The sequence below is a fragment of the Sinocyclocheilus grahami genome, unplaced genomic scaffold (genome assembly GCF_001515645.1).
Source record: "Sinocyclocheilus grahami isolate Dianchi unplaced genomic scaffold, SAMN03320097.WGS_v1.1 scaffold3.1, whole genome shotgun sequence".
NCBI classification, from domain to species: domain Eukaryota; kingdom Metazoa; phylum Chordata; class Actinopteri; order Cypriniformes; family Cyprinidae; genus Sinocyclocheilus; species Sinocyclocheilus grahami.
The window spans coordinates 4,626,640-4,647,738 of record NW_015505182.1 but is presented as its reverse complement, the minus strand read 5'-3'; the positions used below and the strand labels follow the sequence as shown (position 1 = coordinate 4,647,738).

General features: G+C 37.2%; 2 protein-coding genes across 2 annotated transcripts in view; both read right to left on the bottom strand.

Moving 5' to 3' along the window:
- The window catches only part of LOC107570979 (voltage-dependent P/Q-type calcium channel subunit alpha-1A-like), a 55,243-nt gene extending 53,513 nt beyond the window's left edge, over positions 1 to 1,730 (bottom strand). The window contains exons 1-4 of the mRNA XM_016257295.1: positions 1,713 to 1,730; positions 414 to 529; positions 244 to 279; positions 78 to 164 (exon numbers count right to left, since the gene is read on the bottom strand). Of these exons, the coding sequence (XP_016112781.1) occupies positions 78 to 93 (16 nt within the window). The 5' untranslated portion in view covers positions 94 to 164; positions 244 to 279; positions 414 to 529; positions 1,713 to 1,730. The remainder of the gene's footprint in view (positions 1 to 77; positions 165 to 243; positions 280 to 413; positions 530 to 1,712) is intronic.
- Positions 152 to 20,099, bottom strand: LOC107581570 (voltage-dependent P/Q-type calcium channel subunit alpha-1A-like). Its single transcript, XM_016267178.1, has 14 exons — positions 19,999 to 20,099; positions 19,485 to 19,624; positions 4,680 to 4,771; positions 4,447 to 4,599; positions 4,171 to 4,358; positions 3,952 to 4,055; positions 2,673 to 2,788; positions 2,503 to 2,538; positions 2,337 to 2,423; positions 1,996 to 2,193; positions 1,733 to 1,790; positions 414 to 592; positions 219 to 279; positions 152 to 164 (listed from the first exon to the last, which is right to left on the bottom strand). Exons 1-14 carry the CDS (start codon positions 20,089 to 20,091, stop codon positions 152 to 154), a joined length of 1,518 nt encoding a protein of 505 aa, XP_016122664.1. The 5' UTR covers positions 20,092 to 20,099.
- Between the last annotated feature and the right edge of the window lie 1,000 nt (positions 20,100 to 21,099).

Sequence of the window (21,099 nt, the reverse complement as noted above, 5' to 3'; positions counted from 1 at the left end):
CACCATGTGTTTCAAAAGACAGAAACATTTTAATTCATCAAACGAGTTGTCTTCCTTAGGATCTGAATGATTCTTACCAACCGCGTCTCCCATGTGGTCCTCTCCCTCTTCTGGATTTAACAGGTCAGCTTTGTTTTTCTTTATGGTGGGCCTACGACGAGATCCTGCACACAAACACATTCACTGTGAATGATTACTGCATTAAATAGCAACAGCACCAAACAGGAACATTTATACTGTTACCGGTGCCATCATCGTCCTCGGCGAGTATGACTTCCTCTGTAAGAAGTGACAAGAGAGAGATTGATTGATAGACTAGATTTTAACACCAACAGGTTCAAACTAGTCATTACAATTCTGCAGGGAATTAATATCTATACTTGTGTTTGTGTTGTGTTATGTTACACACATACCTGCTTTGCAGATCCACTCCAGATATCCGTTGAGCTCTCTCTCAATCTGCTGCTGACGTTTGAGCTTGAGGAACTCACTCCTGTTCTCCACACGCTCTCTTTCTTTGGCAAACTCACTTGGGGGCGGGGTGGTGGGGTAAGACAGACAAATAAAGACAGACAGGCAGACAGAAAGACACCTGTATAGTCAGCAACTTACTAATCAAAAACTTATTTACATACTTTGTTTTATACAAATGAAAGATGGATGAAACAATAGATAGAACAAATGAAACAAAGATAGAAAGAAAGATATAATTATGCAACAATAAATAGGTAGAGAGATGGATAGAACAACAAACAATATACAGATAGAACAGGAACAAAGAACGGCCAATAGAGCGACAGATAAAATAATCAACAAAACCATAAAATAATGACAGAATGACTGACAGAAGAAGAGATCAATAAATTGACTGACGGAACAAATGATAGCCAGATAGACAGACAGACAGATAGACAGACAGACAGACAGACAGACAGACAGACAGATAGACAGATAGATAGATAGATAGATAGATAGATAGATAGATAGATAGATAGATAGATAGATAGATAGATAGATAGATAGATAGGGTGATATGACTAAAATCTTATTTCACGGTATGAGAAATTTATTTCAACTTACAAATTACAAAAAAATTTGACAAATACAATGGAACAAAGATACAAATTAAATAAACTAAGATGTTCAGCTACAGTTGGTTTAACATAGTAAGAAATACTAAAAAAAAAAATCAAGCATATAACTAAAACACTAAAGTGTCTTCATTGAATGAATCAAATTTGAACTGTGTTTATGTGAATACTCCCCACATCGGGCATTTTGACAAAATTGTGTGTGTATCTGACTATTAGAGCGCAATAAGATGTGAAAGAGAACTAAATTCGTGATTACATGCTGTCAGAGAGTTCGCTTTCACAGCTTATTGCATTAATAACTCTAACATCAAACAAGTACCGCTTTTTATTTTCTAATTCTTGCACGAACACTCACGTGTATATAACTTGTATATAACTTTAAGTAGTAGGCTACTGTGCTACATGTATAGATTTATATACCGCAAAACAATATAGCAAAATCTCTAACAGTAGGCACTTTATACCGTCGTCACAATATATACCTTCATACTGCCCAGCCCTACAGACAGACAGATAGACAGATAGATAGATAGATAGATAGATAGATAGATAGATAGATAGATAGATAGATAGATAGATAGATAGATAGAAACAGACAGAAATATAGATAGATCTTACCCCGAGAGGACACCCAACACCAGATCTTAATCAGCATCTCTGACATAAAGAGGCCTAGGAAAATGAACTCAGCATAATCTGGAGAAAAAGAGAAAGAGAGACAAGACATATAAAGTGGAATAAAAGGAAACAGAAGCGAGGCAGGAAGGTGTTTACTGACAGCTGAAGTAGAAAAATCCAAAAAACTATTTGCAAATGGAGAATGAGACAGGATGCAGACCAGATTCAAAATTATGTCTCCCACAACAACAAACGTAAAAACAAACAGCTTAGGTTAACTCACAGAGGAAGTCCGACAGTAGCTCGGGCTGATCGTAGTGTACTACAGCCACGCACAGTGTGTTGAGTCCCACCAGGCTGAGGACAGTCCAGTAGAACGCCTGAGTCTTTACAATCTTTCGAATGATGAAGCGAAGACGTCGCTCTTTCTTGCTAAATCCGGTCCCATCGCCCTTTATGCTCCCACGAGCAAAAGGCGAGCCTAAGAATATACACACATAGCAGCACAACATCTGGCATGAATACTATAGGATCTTCAAGAATAAGCCACCATGTGTTTCAAAAGACAGAAACATTTTAATTCATCAAACGAGTTGTCTTCCTTAGGATCTGAATGATTCTTACCAACCGCGTCTCCCATGTGGTCCTCTCCCTCTTCTGGATTTAACAGGTCAGCTTTGTTTTTCTTTATGGTGGGCCTACGACGAGATCCTGCACACAAACACATTCACTGTGAATGATTACTGCATTAAATAGCAACAGCACCAAACAGGAACATTTATACTGTTACCGGTGCCATCATCGTCCTCGGCGAGTATGACTTCCTCTGTAAGAAGTGACAAGAGAGAGATTGATTGATAGACTAGATTTTAACACCAACAGGTTCAAACTAGTCATTACAATTCTGCAGGGAATTAATATCTATACTTGTGTTTGTGTTGTGTTATGTTACACACATACCTGCTTTGCAGATCCACTCCAGATATCCGTTGAGCTCTCTCTCAATCTGCTGCTGACGTTTGAGCTTGAGGAACTCACTCCTGTTCTCCACACGCTCTCTTTCTTTGGCAAACTCACTTGGGGGCGGGGTGGTGGGGTAAGACAGACAAATAAAGACAGACAGGCAGACAGAAAGACACCTGTATAGTCAGCAACTTACTAATCAAAAACTTATTTACATACTTTGTTTTATACAAATGAAAGATGGATGAAACAATAGATAGAACAAATGAAACAAAGATAGAAAGAAAGATATAATTATGCAACAATAAATAGGTAGAGAGATGGATAGAACAACAAACAATATACAGATAGAACAGGAACAAAGAACGGCCAATAGAGCGACAGATAAAATAATCAACAAAACCATAAAATAATGACAGAATGACTGACAGAAGAAGAGATCAATAAATTGACTGACGGAACAAATGATAGCCAGATAGACAGACAGACAGATAGACAGACAGACAGACAGACAGACAGACAGACAGACAGACAGATAGACAGATAGATAGATAGATAGATAGATAGATAGATAGATAGATAGATAGATAGGGTGATATGACTAAAATCTTATTTCACGGTATGAGAAATTTATTTCAACTTACAAATTACAAAAAAATTTGACAAATACAATGGAACAAAGATACAAATTAAATAAACTAAGATGTTCAGCTACAGTTGGTTTAACATAGTAAGAAATACTAAAAAAAAAAATCAAGCATATAACTAAAACACTAAAGTGTCTTCATTGAATGAATCAAATTTGAACTGTGTTTATGTGAATACTCCCCACATCGGGCATTTTGACAAAATTGTGTGTGTATCTGACTATTAGAGCGCAATAAGATGTGAAAGAGAACTAAATTCGTGATTACATGCTGTCAGAGAGTTCGCTTTCACAGCTTATTGCATTAATAACTCTAACATCAAACAAGTACCGCTTTTTATTTTCTAATTCTTGCACGAACACTCACGTGTATATAACTTGTATATAACTTTAAGTAGTAGGCTACTGTGCTACATGTATAGATTTATATACCGCAAAACAATATAGCAAAATCTCTAACAGTAGGCACTTTATACCGTCGTCACAATATATACCTTCATACTGCCCAGCCCTACAGACAGACAGATAGACAGATAGATAGATAGATAGATAGATAGATAGATAGATAGATAGATAGATAGATAGATAGATAGATAGATAGAAACAGACAGAAATATAGATAGATCTTACCCCGAGAGGACACCCAACACCAGATTTAGCATGAAGAAGGATCCAATGATGATGAGGGGAACATAGTACATCCAGTTCCAGGCACTCCCTAAGGCATCATTGCTCTGTAATACACCCACGTTTACCCAACATTATCATCTAAAATCAAAGTCATTTTAGAAATCATTTTAAAAAACAGAATAGTTTAATCATAGTTTAATCATCGCCTTTAACTCTTACATAATAAAGCATGTCAGTCCAACCCTCCATGGTGATGCACTGGAAAACAGTGAGCACGGCAAAAAGGACGTTGTCGAACTGTGTGATGCCATAGTTTGGCCCAAGCCAGTATTCAGCACACACCGACCCTTTCTCACACTCTCGAGCGGGAAATTCCTCACCACAGGGCTGTTCATCAAACATCTCACCTGGATTATGTAAATGCACAGGGTTTGGTAAAAGGCATACAATTTTAAAGGGTCAACTGTTTTTCGTTTGTCTTTGAGACAAGCTCACCTGTGACATTGTCGAAACAGGTGCGGTGGAATTTGCCCATGTAGAACTCCAGGCCAATGATGGCAAACATAAGGATGGCCACAAATAAGAGCACTCCGATTTGCAGCAGTGGAATCATAGCCTTCATAATAGACTTTAGCACCACCTGCAGGCCTGGAGAGTAATGGCACTATTGTATACTGTGCAAAGAACTCTGACAGACATTGATAAACTCAGACAGAGAGAACACTTACTTGGAATTCCTGACACCAATTTTAGCGGCCGCAACACTCTGACAGCTCGCAATGTCCGCAGGTCTAATTCTGACCCAATAGAGGACAGGATACTGGAGGAAAAACAGAAAGAAAGGAGGCAATTTTATTGTGTGCCATTAAAGCCATTTATACAACAGCAGATTTAATCTATATTCTGCTCTTCCGTTTGTATAAAGCCATTTGTGTATCAGCAATTTTTGGCCAAATTAGGACATCTCCACGTGTCCTGTGAAAGGTACATTGTCATTTATCTACAGCAAAGTACAGTCACAAGCAGACACATTATTCTGAGATGTGGTCAATCGCAGGTAAATAATTGATCAGACACTACTCTGTTCTCACATCACACACTGGTCTGATCATCTGATCTTTAAATGTGAGTGTGTGTGTGTGTGCATGCTACACTCTAAAAAATGCTGGGTTGTTTCAACCCAATGTTGGATCAAATAAAATTAAATTTTGGTTACATTTTTTAATTAACTTTTTAACCCAACAGTTGGGTTAGTCCATATTTGACCCAACATTGGGTTGAAACAACCCAGCATTTTTTAGAGTGTATATTTGGTCAGGGTGCTGCTCTTCTAATTTATTCAAATGTATTTAAATATTGTATTAAAACTGAAAACAAATACACACTTAAAACAAACATATATACATCCTGTTATATAATTTTAAAAGTAAAATTACATTTCTTTATAATTAGTTTATAATAATATAATCTATATAAAAAACATATATCCTATTTTTTATATACAGTGGGGAAAAAAAGTATTTAGTCAGCCACCAATTGTGCAAGTTCTCCCACTTAAAAAGATGAGAGAGGCCTGTATTAGACGGGCCTGGACATGTACTGGCTTAAGCAGGGGGACACGTCTGTCACTGCAGGATTTGAGTCCCTGGCGGCGCAGTGTGTTACTGATGGTAGCCTTTGTTACTTTGGTCCCAGCTCTCTGCAGGTCATTCACTAGTTCCCCCCGTGTGGTTCTGGGATTTTTGCTCACAGTTCTTGTGATCATTTTGACCCCACGGGGTGAGATCTTGCGTGGAGCCCCAGATCGAGGGAGATTATCAGTGGTCTTGTGTGTCTTCCATTTTCTAATAATTGCTCCCACAGTTGATTTCTTCACACCAAGCTGCTTACCTATTGCCGATTCAGTCTTCCCAGCCTGGTGCAGGTCTACAATTTTGTTTCTGGTGTCCTTTGACAGCTCTTTGGTCTTGGCCATGGTGGAGTGTGGAGTGTGACTGTTTGAGGTTGTGGACAGGTGTCTTTTATACTGACAACGAGTTCAAACAGATGCCATTAATACAGGTAACGAGTGGAGGACAGAGGAGCCTCTTAAAGAAGAAGTTACAGGTCTGTGAGAGCCAGAAATCTTGCTTGTTTGTAGGTGACCAAATACTTATTTTACCGAGGAATTTACCAATTAATTCTTTAAAAATCCTACAATGTGATTTTCTGGATTTTTTTTTTCTCATTTTGTCTCTCATAGTTGAGGTATACCTATGATGAAAATTACAGGCCTCTCTCATCTTTTTAAGTGGGAGAACTTGCACAATTGGTGGCTGACTAAATACTTTTTTGCCCCACTGTATACACTCAGTATTGACAGAAAATGATGTCCATCTGTAATTAATTTTTTTTTTAGAAATGACACTGAATTGAGTATGAAGCCGTTTATCTCACTCTTTCCGTCACTTTTTCACTCCCTTCCACTGTTGCCTGCATATGCAGCGATGCCAATGTTGCTAAGAGCTCATTCATTAGTGGTTATGATATACAGTTCCAGCCAATGGCTCAGTCAATAGGCCTAAAACTGCCCTGCCATCACATGCAGCAAACACCTACGTAAGCTAAAAGAAAAGAGAAAGAATGGATGGACTTGTGCGAGACTGGACAGAATGCAGCAAACTCGTCTCCCGACTCGTTCATTAATGTCTTCTGCTTTTTCAGCTCTTCCTCTTAAGCCGTTCAATTGGCAGGAACATTGTGACTAATTCGATCAATGATCAGAATCATATTAGTTATTTTGTGATGTCACATGGTGCAATAATGTTTTGAGAATGAGGATGAGATGGCGCCAACCCTCTATAATAAGCCTATAGGATCTGTCTCGAATATTCACAACCAACCTAAATGGAAAACTTGATCACAGAACAGCAGGCCAATCCCTCTTTGACCAAACCCATCTTAGACAGAGTATTTGAATGAAACTCTCAGTAATTAATTTACATATATCTACAGTCTCACATAACAAATAACACCTTTTTATGACCCATCTTGCATGATCAATAAGCCCAAGACTGATGCAAATATACATTCGACGCTTAAAGAACTGATTTGAGATCGAGACTAAAGTGCTTTGGCTGCTGATACAATATCGGTTTACACTTTATTTGGTGGAACAGTGGAAACTTAGATGCGGGAAGGAATAAACTGCCTCCAGGTCAGGCAGTGAAGAACACTTTATGTACAGTAAGTGCAGTGAGGATAACAGAGCACCGCTGACTGCGCTGATATCCTACAACACACTAAAAGGCCTGCGGTAAATTTGATGGAAGAGTGGACTGACGTGTGTGTGTGTGAGAGAGGGAGGGAGTGTGTGCAAGTTTGAGACAGATGGAAATGTTAATAGACAGTGAGAGTGTGTATATATGTGCAAAAGTTTGAAGACAGGCTGCAGAGCCTGCACTCAGGTTAGAAAAGAAGAGCGGGCATGTCCACATCTATTTGGCTCATAAGAACTCTTTGTTGTGAACTGTCAAACAAAGTACCTTTTGTAGGAAACAGGATGTTATTTTGAACACAGCATTAACTGGCCAATACTGAAAGAGGTGAAATTTATGATTGATAAATGAACTTGCAATTATTATTATTTTTTTATTTTCTGAAGACCATCCGTGAATGTGAGTGGTGCTTGCCCATAAAAAACAATGCCCATGGCTGCCTAGATGCAGCTGGACAGTTTTTTTTTAGCACACTGCAATTCATTTGTTAGGTAAATGCTTACTGGTCCAAGTCAAAATAGCATACTCCCAGTGATATACAAAGCAGCTAGCTGTAACGGCTGCTAAACTAACTTTAAGTAACTTCAAACTGTTGCTCTGAATGACAACATTTCATGCTAATGCTAGCTATAGCATCCCTACTGTCAGCACTAAGAATGCAACACAAAATAGAAGCATTTGTGTTCACGTCAGTGATACTTTAGTATTCTATATACTTTAGAATTAGTAACATTATTTAATGAATTAATTCATTTTCATTTACTTAAAGTTTTATTAGTTGTAATGTTTTTTTTGTATTTTTTAAAATTATTTTTAAATGTCTATTTTTATTAACTTTTATTTCAGCTTTTATTTCAGTTCTAAGTTCAACCAAATTAAAATCACAAATCAGAAATATTCTGAAAGTTAGAAAATATTCTATAAACTGAAATAGAATTTAATTTTATTTTAGTTAACATTTACTTTAGTACAAAAAAATATTTTTATGAATTTAATCTAAGTTAACACATTCATTAATTTTTTAAAAGTCAAACACAAAATTTAGGATATTCACTTCCATTCAGATTGCACTTTTGCCTCTTCTTACCTAGGATTATTCTAATATGCTTATAAAATTAGGAAAAAAAGAATTGAAGAAATTAAAATATACAGTCCCACTTTATATTAGGTGGGTTTAGATGTAGGCCTACTTACATTTAAATTAATCATTTGGTACAATGCACTTATTTTGTACATACATGTTTTTACATTATACATTATACTATATTTAAAAAATACTTGCATGTAATTACATCTGCAATTACATTTACAATTACACTGTTGACCCATCCCTTACACCTTAGCCCACCTTCAAACCCACCCATACCACCAAAACTTATCCCAAACCTTACCCGTATCCCACCTCAATAGCAGCAAAAGTGTTTTGCAATACAATATGAACACAATAAGTACATTGTACTTATTTTTTGATGTAAGTACATAGTAGTTAAAGCCAAGGTGAGTAAATTATCAGATAATTTTTATTCTGGAAGTGACCTAATCATTTAAAGTGTACTCATCATTGAGAAATGCCAATAAAATTGTTTAAAAAAAATAACTTGCTTCTTACCCAGAGTTATTCTAAAATGTTTGTCAAATTAGTAAGAAAAAAACTGTGATTTCAGTGCCATTTGTGATTCAGACACCCTCATTCTCTCAACTGCTAAATAAGTCTCTGTATTTCTCACAGTTTTTGGTGAGGTAGTCACTGCCCTCTCTCTCAGCACCAGCGGGAGAGTCCTGTGAAGGGAATAAAGTGTGATCTGGGAAACTCTGGAGAGGACAGACTGAAAGACACACAGTTAGCCCTGAGAATGCAGAGTGGTAAAGAGAAAGCCCCTCTGCCCCAGGGAGAGGACGATGACAGGGTGAGATAGAGGGATTCACAGGAGCGACAAGGCCTCCGTCTGCTGGGGAAAACCTGACAATCAATCAGAGCACACACACTGATGGAAGGGCTTTCTCTTTTTACCTTTCCTCCCAACACCAGTTTATCGCTCCTTTTCTCCTCTATTGCGTCATTAGGTCTGGTGTTTGTAACGTCACACAAAATAATCCTTCAAAATACATGTCACAACCCAAATATGTAAAATGACTGCGAGAATGATTTCTTTATTGGGAGAATGGGTGTGGTGTGGACATCTGGTAGAAGTAAGCGAAACAGCTAATATTGGCTGCAGTTTATGTGCATATATGTATGTGTATGATTATACTGATACATATTATGTTCATATGTTTACATGCTTTAAGAACGTTTCTAAGAATAGATTCCGTCTCGCTCATTTGCTTTAAAAAAAAAAAAAATGAAGATGACGATCGTGGAAGCCTCTCTCCAACATCACGCCACCAGGTCTCTCCCCATTCACGGCATCACCATAGCAACCGGCGATTCCTCTTTTACCAGCCTCCTCTCATTCATAACCGTTGCCACGGCAACGGGCCCTCTGTCATTGATGGAATCTCGTTATTGCCGCTGCAACCGGGCCAGGAGTGAGAGATAAAGGGTCCCCTTTCGATGGATCTTCGTTCCCTTTCATACGGCGATGATTCTCTGACTGACCACAGTGTCGCACCTACACGCAGTTTATGTTCATATCTCATTAGCGTGTCCTCTATATGTTGCTCATGTTGTCATTGCGCGAGATCAACACGTTTCTGCAATAAAACGGCGCAGGAATCCTCCAGCTTTTCGTTGCAGCTGAATCTAGGTCATCCTGATATGCAGCCGAACTCTACATTATTCAATGCTGTACACTCAGGCCTGTGCATCTGGGAATACAGTGCATTTGTGCGCTACATGAGGGTGTTTGTTCGGGGAGTGTGACAGGGATCTTTACTAGGGTATTCATTGCTAATGCAGACATCATTGTCATTATTGCTCATATTTGTGACCCTGGACCACAAAACCAGACATAAGGGTACATTTTTTGAAATTGAGATTTAAACAGCATCTGAAAGCTGAATAAATATGCTTTCCATTGATGTATGGTTTGTTAGGATAGGATAATATAGGACAACTATTTGAAAATCTGGAATCTAAAAAAAATCTAAATATAGAGAAAATAGCCTTTACAGTTGTCCAAATTAAGTTCTTAGCGATGCACATTACTACAGTAAAAATTAAGTTTATAACTAAAATATCTTCTAATAATCTAATGATTTTTGGCATAAAAGAAAAATCTATAATTTTGACTCGTACAGTGTATTGTTGGCTACAAATATGCCCGTGCTACTTATGACGGGTTTTGTACTCCAGGGTCACATTTAAGGTTATGGATTTAAATTAGCCATTAACTTAAGGCACTACAGGTTGGGGTGTAACTTGACCTGCACTTTTTGAGCTGCAGACATAAATAAAATCCAAATCATGAGGCTTACTGAGGTAAACTGTGTTGTTACCAAGGAAATTAGAAATTAACTAAGGTGTAAAGAGGGTCACAAAAATCCCCAGAAATTTAATATATGGGGGCATAAAAATGCCCTCTTTGGGCACTGTTTTCCAAAAACATGCAGACTGATTTCAACAATAATTATGATAATGAGAAATGTTTCTTGAGCCCCAAATCAGCATATTAGAATGATTTCTGAAGGATCATGTGACACTGAAGAACGAAGTAATCGCTGCTGAAAATTCAGCTTTGTCATAACAGAAATAAAAACATTTTAAGCTATTTTAAAATAGAAAACAGTTATTTGAAACTAAAAATATTTTACAATATAACAATTTATACTGTATTTTCAATCAAATAAATGCAGCCTTGGTGAGCATAGGACAAAATGCTTTCAAAGCATTAAAAAACTTACCAAACCCAAACGTTTGAATGGTAGAGTATTTCATAGTATCTCATACAATAATATCATCATATTGTAAGTATAATGTTCTATATTTACAACTTATACAATATAACTGGGACTTTGAGGATTTTTGAGGTTTTTTAGACCTATAGCAACTCCTTAGCAATGCAAACATTTTTAAATCTAGTTTTAATTTCCATTGTCAAGCTTTTATTTGTTTGCTCCTGCTTTTCTCAACACAGCTGATGGTCACTCCCTCTCCTTCCTGTCATCCTCTATGTTGCTTGTTACCAAGCACCTGCGTTTCCCCTGGATCCTCACATTTCCCCACCCCTCCCTTGGCTCCCTTTTTTCCACAAATGCTTTTTTTCCTATTAGTCCCCACTTGCACTGTTACATTTGTGATGAAAGAAAAATGAGAGTGAGGGAAACATGGAAAACCTCTTCCACCCTTTACTACTGCATAATACACTGATGCAGTCTTTCGCTATCACACACACACCCACACACAAACAGTCTCTGTCCATTACTGTAGGCCTGGAGGCCTAATCCGCCTCTTTCTCTCTCTCATTTTCTGTTGTCGTTCTTCCCGCCTGTCCTTATGTGGCAACCAGCATGTGTGTGGCCTTTTCAAGGACAAGAGAAAGAGCGACTTCACCAGCACACATATGCAGATGGTGCATGTTAACGTGTGTAAAATGACATGTGTGATGAGAAAGAGAAAGAGAGATACAGAGAGGTTTTCTACCTGTGTGAATATTGTACCACTGCCATCACTTCCATTATCATTATTGCTCTGCAGTCATTTAGAGAAAGACATCCTTCCCTTCACCTCCATACAGACATTAACCACACACACACACACACACACACCCTGAAACACACTTACTCTAACAACAACACACACTCCACAAACACACTTCACTTAAAGTGCATCTATTCCTGAAACGCGCTTTTAACCTGGTGTCCGGTCGACGCAATGGTTCCTTTAACTCAGACATCACTTCCTGGATACATTCTCAAAAAAGATTTCATACCCATGTAGATACAAGAACACAAGATTGCACTGCTATTTTAAGACTTTTTGGAACTCTAAGCCATATTAGAGAGAGGACAGGAAATTATGCAGAGAAGCGGAAGATGAGTGTAAGAGGCAAGCCAAATTCTAACTCATACCAAGATACCTAAAAATAGCTAGTCTGCTAAAAAAAAAAAATTATATATGATGAATATAAATACATAACTATATATATATATATATATATATATATATATACTGTATATATATATATATATATATATATATATATATATGTACTTGTTCAAACATAATCTAGACTGGAGCATGCATGAATGGATTGCACTGACATGCAAACTACAAAAAATGTAAATGTCTTTTTTTAAATTAAAGGTGTCATGATGCTATTCCATGTCATTTCAGCCCAATGTAACCACTCATGTTGGTTCATATTTACATTCAAATGTTCCTCTTCTCCATAAAATTAAAATAAGTGACTATATGTAAGTGTTTGGAAACAGAGAAAGTAAAAGATAAGCAGAGAAAAAGCGGAGAGAGTGGTGTCTTCTCTGGTCTTCCACGGTTCTCTCTTATTACATAACATTGCTATGGAAACAGCTGTGCATGGCAGCGCAAAGGTGTGTCCAGAAACTGAGAAATCTTCTACAGACTAAACCATGGTGTTATTCTTTTGGTCTCGCTCACTCTCTCACTCTTTTCCTCTCTGTCTCTCTTCACTGTGTGTGCCAGTAGTGAAGTCACAGATTGGCACAGAGCAGGCAGCCAATAGCCAGCACAGTCACGACTCAGGAATCTGCCAAGTAAGAGCTGTACATTGGCAACACGTGCACAAGCAGTGGCAGTGGTAATACAGAGTGTGATAGAGAGCTAATAACAGTACTGGTTCAAAATGGAAGTAGTGCTAAATGGCGCAAAATAATTAAAAACCAAAAATGATCAAACATATCAAAATGAAGTAATAGTAAAACTATACAAATTAAAATAAAAAAACTAAAAGTATTATATAATATATACATAAATTTTATAATGCTAGCAAGCAAGAGAGAGAAAAAGAGACAAGGAGATGATATTTACACTGTATGTATGTATGTATGTATATACTGTATACACACACACACACATATATAAGTAGTTAATACAATATACTATGTATATATCAAATAAAATATGCATACATTAATATACATGTCTTTGCATTAGGTATAGACTCACATTCACAGATTTAAAAAAAATCCTAATGCTGGGTAAAAAAAGGCAAGCTCATGTCATTATTTGCCAACTACTCAAATGCAGATTCAACATGAGCTCTTTCAGACTATCCGCTGTGACCACTGACCGCTCTGTGACCAGCAGCAAACTCTGCTCAGAGGTCATGAGAGTCTGTCACTCTGCTGTCAAGCTTTATTGACGTCTTGATGTAAACTCTGCGAGGTGAAACTAAAATGTAGAACTTGAGCTTTGGAGCTGATGGAAAGGCACTCAGGGGAGAACTGCAACCACAGCCCTTGTGAGAACCAGCATCCGTGTACAACTGACACTAAAGAGAATTTCAGACACTGAAAAAACAGATGGCCAAGGCTAAACTTTTAAGCATGTGAGAAGGAACAATGAAATAAAATCAGTGTCCAATATCTTGTTAATTATGTTCCTACTAATTCTAAGAGTCATTCTATGTTCTATTCAAACACAAAGCAACTCAGTTTTCTCCGAATTCAAAAGGCTGAAACAATCTAACCCTAGCATAGCAGCCAGTTTTCATTATGTCACAGTTATAGTTATTATATTGGTCTCTTCAGAGCATTATAACTGACATGTACCCACACTTTTAGAAATAGACAATCATATTTAAAGACTTTGTTTTGTGTGGCTGCAGTATGAGGAAAGAATTGGCTCTGTGAACCAACTTTAGGACCAAGAAAAAGCTTCTGCCAGCTGGTAATGTTGGCAGTGGACTGAACAACTGTGCAAGCAGTAAGCAGTAATCCTAATATGGCTAGCACCCATTAAGTGCCTGTTATTAAAACAGGACTACTGAGTAAACATCGCATGACACAATTTATATTAAACAAAGCTGATATGTTTTTTCTGATTGTTATTATGTCACTGGGCCACTTAAAATAGAAAAATAAATGGTCTAAAAGTATGGGCCTGTGTCAGTAAAACATTAGTAATTAAGTAAATAAATTGTAATATAAATTGTTAATAAGTAATCTTATTTTGATTTAAATAAAAAAAGTAAATTAAAAAGTGGCTAAATATAACTAAAATGTATGGAAGCTTGTTTCCACTGACTACAGGATAAAAAAATAAAAATAAAAAAGGCATCTGCGACTTAAAATAGTTGAAAAAAATGTAATTATTTCATTGTTGTGACATTTTCCTAATTTTTCTAATTTCTCTTTGTGACGGTTTTTTTTTTTGCCTGTGATGAAAACAATAAATAGATGGTTACTTTATTTTACAGTGTAAATATGCATTTAAGTACTGAATAATAGGGCTGGGTTTTGGCACAAATTTCACGATTCGATTCGAATCTCATTCACAAGCTTGCGATTCGATTCGATTACCAATTCGATGCCTGTGTGCTTTGATTATTTTGGATATATATCAGGTAAAGTACATGCCAAATTTTCTCAAGGAAAAATAAATTCTCAACTAATGTTGTAAAATATACATGAGAGTCAGTTGGTACTAAAAAAAGTAAATTAAAAAGTGGCTAAATATAACTAAAATGTATGGAAGCTTGTTTCCACTGACTACAGGATAAAAAAATAATAAAAAAAAAGGCATCTGCGACTTAAAATAGTTGAAAAAAATGTAATTATTTCATTGTTGTGACATTTTCCTAATTTTTCTAATTTCTCTTTGTGACGGTTTTTTTTTTTGCCTGTGATGAAAACAATAAATAGATGGTTACTTTATTTTACAGTGTAAATATGCATTTAAGTACTGAATAATAGGGCTGGGTTTTGGCACAAATTTCACGATTCGATTCGAATCTCATTCACAAGCTTGCGATTCGATTCGATTACCAATTCGATGCCTGTGTGCTTTGATTATTTTGGATATATATCAGGTAAAGTACATGCCAAATTTTCTCAAGGAAAAATAAATTCTCAACTAATGTTGTAAAATATACATGAGAGTCAGTTGGTACTACATTACTATAATATTGGAGGTTAACATTGACTGATTTGTTAAAATTACACTTAATTAAGTTTTTAAAATAATAAAGTTACAATTACATAATAATATTTCTTTCAATTCGTTTTTTTTGAAAAAAGTTTAGCCTTTTGATCTGAGGCTCTACAGCGATCTGTCACTCCACATTAAACAGCGCAAATGTATTGTTTGAATACTGCAATACAATGGACAGAATTTGAAATCTGAGACTTTGTTTCATATTAAAAGTACCAAAGCACAATGCTTATTGCAATATATTGGATTGGAAGTGCCCTTCAATGTTCCGTCCATTAACTGAAAAGAGAATCGATATCATTCCGTAAAAATGAGAATCGATTAATATCGACATATCTATATTTTTTACCCAGCCCTACTGAATAATATTAATTAACTACATGTACTTTATATGGTTATAAGTACATGTAACATGTATCAGGAACAACGTAAACTAAACTAAAATAAATAAATAAAATAAAATGTTCACACTTTATTTTAAGGTACAATTCTCGCTATTAACAATGAATGAATGAATGAATGATGCATTTATATAGCGCTTTATTGTGTATTGTTGTACACCCAAAGCGCTTTACAATCATGTGGGGGGGTCTCTCCTCAACCATCACCAGTGTGCAGCATCCACTTGGATGATGCGACGGCAGCCACAGGACAACAGCGCCAGTCCGCTCACCACACACCAGCTACAGGTGGAGAGGAGAGAAAGTCATAGAGCCAATCAAGTGGTTGGTGATTATTAGGAGGCCATGATTGACAAAGGCCAGGGGGGCAATTTGGCCAGGACACCGGGGTTACACCCCTACTCTTTACGAGAAGTGCCATGGGATTTTTAATGACCACAGAGAGTCAGGACCTCGGTTTAACGTCTCATCCGAAAGACGGTGCTTTTTGACAGTATAGTGTCCCCGTCACTATACTGGGGCGTTAGGACCCACACAGACCACAGGGTGAGCACCCCCTGCTGGCCTCACTAACACCTCTTCCAGCAGCAACCTAGTTTTCCCAGGAGGTCTCCCATCCAGGTACTGACCAGGCTCAACCCTGCTTAGCTTCAGTGGGCAACCAGTCTTGGGCTGCAGGGTGATACGGCTGTTTCAACCATTTAAAAACGACTTTAGCCTTAATAAACTCATAATTTGCTGCTTATTAATAGTTAGTAAGGTAGTTGTTAAGTTTAGGTATTGGGTAGGATTAGGGATGTAGAATATGATCAGGTAGAATAAAAGTACTAATAAATAGCCAATATGTTAATAATAGGCATGCTACTAAGCAACTAGTTAATAGTGAGGATTGGTCCCTAAAGTGTTACAAATAAAATAAAATAAAATAAAATGTGTGTGCGCTTTCTCTCTAACACACACATACACACACAGTGATACTGCTGTGAAAGCCAGCTGATGCTTACAAATGTGTCGAATGTGCGCACACAGCAGTCAACGGTGAGTAAAAATGTGTATTGAGGATGTAGTTAATGATTAGCCATGTTCAGTTTCGCAGCTGTTTGTGTGTGTTAAGATCTGCCTGTGTCTAAAAGCAGGGCTAGTTGATTGATCATCTGCAGTAGTGAAAAGCAGGTTACTGCAGCAGCTAACGAAAACACACACACACGCTCGCCCTGCTCCTTTACGTTTCCCTCGTTCTCATTCTCTTCCTCTCCCCTTCCACTTCTATCCTCCATGTTCTAGTTTTGCTCCCCACCTTCTCTTCATTTCTACTTTCACTAGTTCCCTGTTGAACAGACAAGAACTGCTGGTTGCATGGTGTGTTTTGAATGCTGTTATGTTGGTGTGCCTGCTAGTCTTCTTAAAGGTACAGCTCACTCAAAAATAATTCCATCATCGTGCGGTGTCCAAAATTGCATACAGAGTAGGTACTATATATTTGAATTTGAACTTACTTTGCGATCGTTAAAAAAGTATGTTCTATATAGTATGAATATGGGTGGTACGATTGAAATTCGCACATACTTTGTCCGCCATGTGGTTACTGTCATGTGACCTACCATCATCAGTTGCATTGCTTCACTATCATTCATAAATCCTCTATCATTGCCTATCAAAATTTCATAGACTGCACACTTCAGAATCCAGGCAGAAGTAGCAGGTCATCCGTGTACTTTTCGCCTATTGTTTTTTGAATAATACGTACTGTATTTGGACACACTTCTTTTTAGGATAGGCTACTGTTTTTCGCATTTTACATAGTAGGGAAGTATTTGATTTCGGATGCAACGAATTATTCACCTTCATGTCATTCCTAACTTGTATGGCTTTCTTTCTTTTACTGAAAATAAATCTCTTAAAATAAGTCTCTTTTGCTCACCAAAATAGCATTTGATCAAAAATACAGTAAAACAGTAATATTGTAAAATATTATTACATTTTTAAAATAACTGTTTCTATTTTAATAACAATTTTTCAAAATGTAATTTTTTTCTGTGATGGCAAAGCTGAATTTTTATTTGCTCCAGTCACTCCAGTCTTCAGTGTTAAATGATCCTTCAAAAATCATTATATGTTGGTGCGCAAGAAACAATACTTATTATAATCAACGTTTATTTTTGTGGAAATCATGATTAATAAAAGTTCACATTTCTTTGAAAAACGGCAATGTGTATATAAAAAGACATTAATTGGAATGTCCAAGATGCTTTTTTTCATACAAAGTCAGTGACAATATGGTCAAACGTGTCACTATTTCATTTTATTAAAAGGAGAAGTCTGGACAAAACACTTTTTCGTTCCATGTATAAAAAAGAAAGCTATACAGGCATGGAACAACAAGTAAATAATGACAAATATGGGTGCACTACTTCTTTAACTATTAACCAGTAAGCCTCCCTTAGTCAATCATAATTATCATGATAGTTGACCATAATTTTCCAGCTCCACCAGCAAGACCATCACTAAGCAGCATAAATCAACAGGGACCAACATGGAAATGAAAAGGTTTTCAGGGTTTTCACTCTATCTTGGATTCTTCCATTAGCCTCTGATCTCCTCCACCTATACGTCTTTTCACATCAACCAACACCTTCTCTTTCTCTTTCTAATTTTCCAATATTCCAAAGCCCAGGGGAATGGAGTAATGAAGTCACATGGCCCTGCCTTCTTTAGCACTGCAATACTACAACACATCCCCCTACACACCCGTCTGTCTCTCTCTCTCTCTCGCTCTGCTTTCTAGTGAGGTGACATTTCAGATGTGCCCTGATGGTTGCTTCCTACAGTGCTGCTGTGATCTGCCTGTGTTTGAGAATCCACGTGTGCGTGCCTGTGTGTGTGTGAGAGAAAGAGTGCTCATTAAGGCATGACGGAGCCTGTGTCCAACCAGCCCTCTGCTGTGTACGTAGCATTGCTTCACACACAGAGTTCCAGAAGGGAGCATGACTTTCTCTGGGTTAATTTAGGCCATGCGAAAAGTAAATTTTTTAGTATGTGTTACAGATAATGTGCAGTCAGTTGGGTAATAAGGCAATCTATAATCTATTTTATACCTGAGTTATGAGCTTTAAAAGTCTGAAATGCCAAGTTAAACACAGATAAAAAGTGTTTGTATTGCTTTGTCATCTCTGGCTGCATGCAAAAGAGAAATAATGATTCCTGTAGTTTGAATCATGAACAAATGACTCTTAATGAATTGATCCAAAAGAGCCACAAACTCCACTGATAACACGAATCATTATACAAAAATATTTGACATCAGAATGCCACCATTGACCTATCATAATCAAGTGTTTCATAGAGCCATCTAATAATTGTTTATATTGACTCATTAACCGAGCAGCTCAAATTCTGTTTTATTCTATTTCACCATGACACCAGATGCCAGAGTGTGTGTGTTTGTGTAACTCACCCTGTGAGCACCACTACAAAGTCCATCACATTCCAGCCGTTTCTCAGGTAGGAGCCCTTGTGGAAGGCAAATCCTAGTGCAAGAATCTTAATGCCCGACTCAAAACAGAATATTGCAATGAAATAGGGCTCTGTGTCATCCTGCGAGAGAAAGAAAACCACAGATGGGATTATTATAAAAATCATTTTCACTTAAAACATTCTCATTGCTTGGAAGTTTTTAACTAATCTTTTACTCTGTCTGTCTGTGTGTGTGTGTGTGTGTGTGTGTGTGTGTGGCAGCTCAAATTCTGTTTTATTCTATTTCACCATGACACCAGATGCCAGAGTGTGTGTGTTTGTGTAACTCACCCTGTGAGCACCACTACAAAGTCCATCACATTCCAGCCGTTTCTCAGGTAGGAGCCCTTGTGGAAGGCAAATCCTAGTGCAAGAATCTTAATGCCCGACTCAAAACAGAATATTGCAATGAAATAGGGCTCTGTGTCATCCTGCGAGAGAAAGAAAACCACAGATGGGATTATTATAAAAATCATTTTCACTTAAAACATTCTCATTGCTTGGCAGTTTTTAACTAATCTTTTACTCTGTCTGTCTGTCTGTGTGTGTGTGTGTTTGTGTGTGTGCATCTACGCAAAGGAGCAGTTCACACAAAAATGAAAATTAAATGAATTTTAATTTTTGGGTAGGTTATAGTAGTTATAACTAGCTGTACATAAAAACAGTAGTCTATGCAATGTCCCCAGTTAAATTTAGCTAAGTAAATGTGCGTGTGTGTGTGTGTGTGTGTGTGTGTTAAATGTATGTGTGTGTGTGTGTGTGTGTGTGTGTGTGTGTGTGTGTGTGTGTGTGTTTTCCACTTTACCAGTCGTTCTGACAGTGGAGTTTTGTCTCCATCTGGTAAGTGTTGTTCAAGAGCCAGTACGATGCAGTTGGCAATGATGGTGGTCAAAATCATCCACTCAAACGGAGTAAGAGGCAAAGTTAAGGCTAAAAACAAGCTGGATTCATCATATCAAACATATTTAAAATGCAAAAACATGTTTAAAATGACTATGCAAACATAAAACTGCATGAACTTTGCAAAAAAAAAAATTTAACAGTATAATGTCGAAAAATTATTTTTATCATACTATAATGTCAAGAGTAATGTAATAATGTTCAACAAATCATGCATATATAATGTTGTCTTCTTGCAGAGTTTGGATATAAACCATGTGCATTCAAGTGAGAGTGATATAGAGCTGTAAGCCTGGGCTCACACATATACATACAAAAATAAACACACACGCACGCACAGGGCTGTAGGGCTGTATTAACACTTTAAGCCCTAAAGGCATTTTTAGAGTTGTTTTTTTTGGCAGTGACATAAATTTTGTGTTTTGCAAAGTTTGCTGCTTAAGCTGTTGTGGTGTTCATTCACATTGTTTCTAGATTATTGTGTAGAGTGATCAAATGCATTTTAAATAATTGCTGAAACATTTATTGGCCAAAAAATTAACTTTTCACAAAAACAACAACAAAAAAAAGCATGTGAAAGTGCGAATGAGTACTAGTAAGGTAAAATCACTATCATACTAATTAGATTGTAAGAGCAGACTGATTGCTATAAAAGGAGGGGAGAAGCACTTCCAATCATTGTGTTCTTGTTAGCAATGGTTACCTCAAAAGAAACACATGCAGTCATCATCGCTTTGCATCAAAATGGCCTCACATGCAAGGAAGTTGCTACAAAGAATATTGCACCTGAAATAATCATTTACCGGATCATCAAGAACGTTAAGGAGAGAGGTTTGACTGCAGTGAAAAAGTCTTCAGGACGTCCCAGAGTGTCCAGCAAGCACCAGGACCATCTCCTCCTGAGGAGTCAGCTATGGAATCGTGTCACCAGCAGTGCAGAGCTTGCTCAGGAATGGCAGCAGGTTGGTGTGAGAGCAACTGCACGCACAGTGAGGCAAAGACTTTT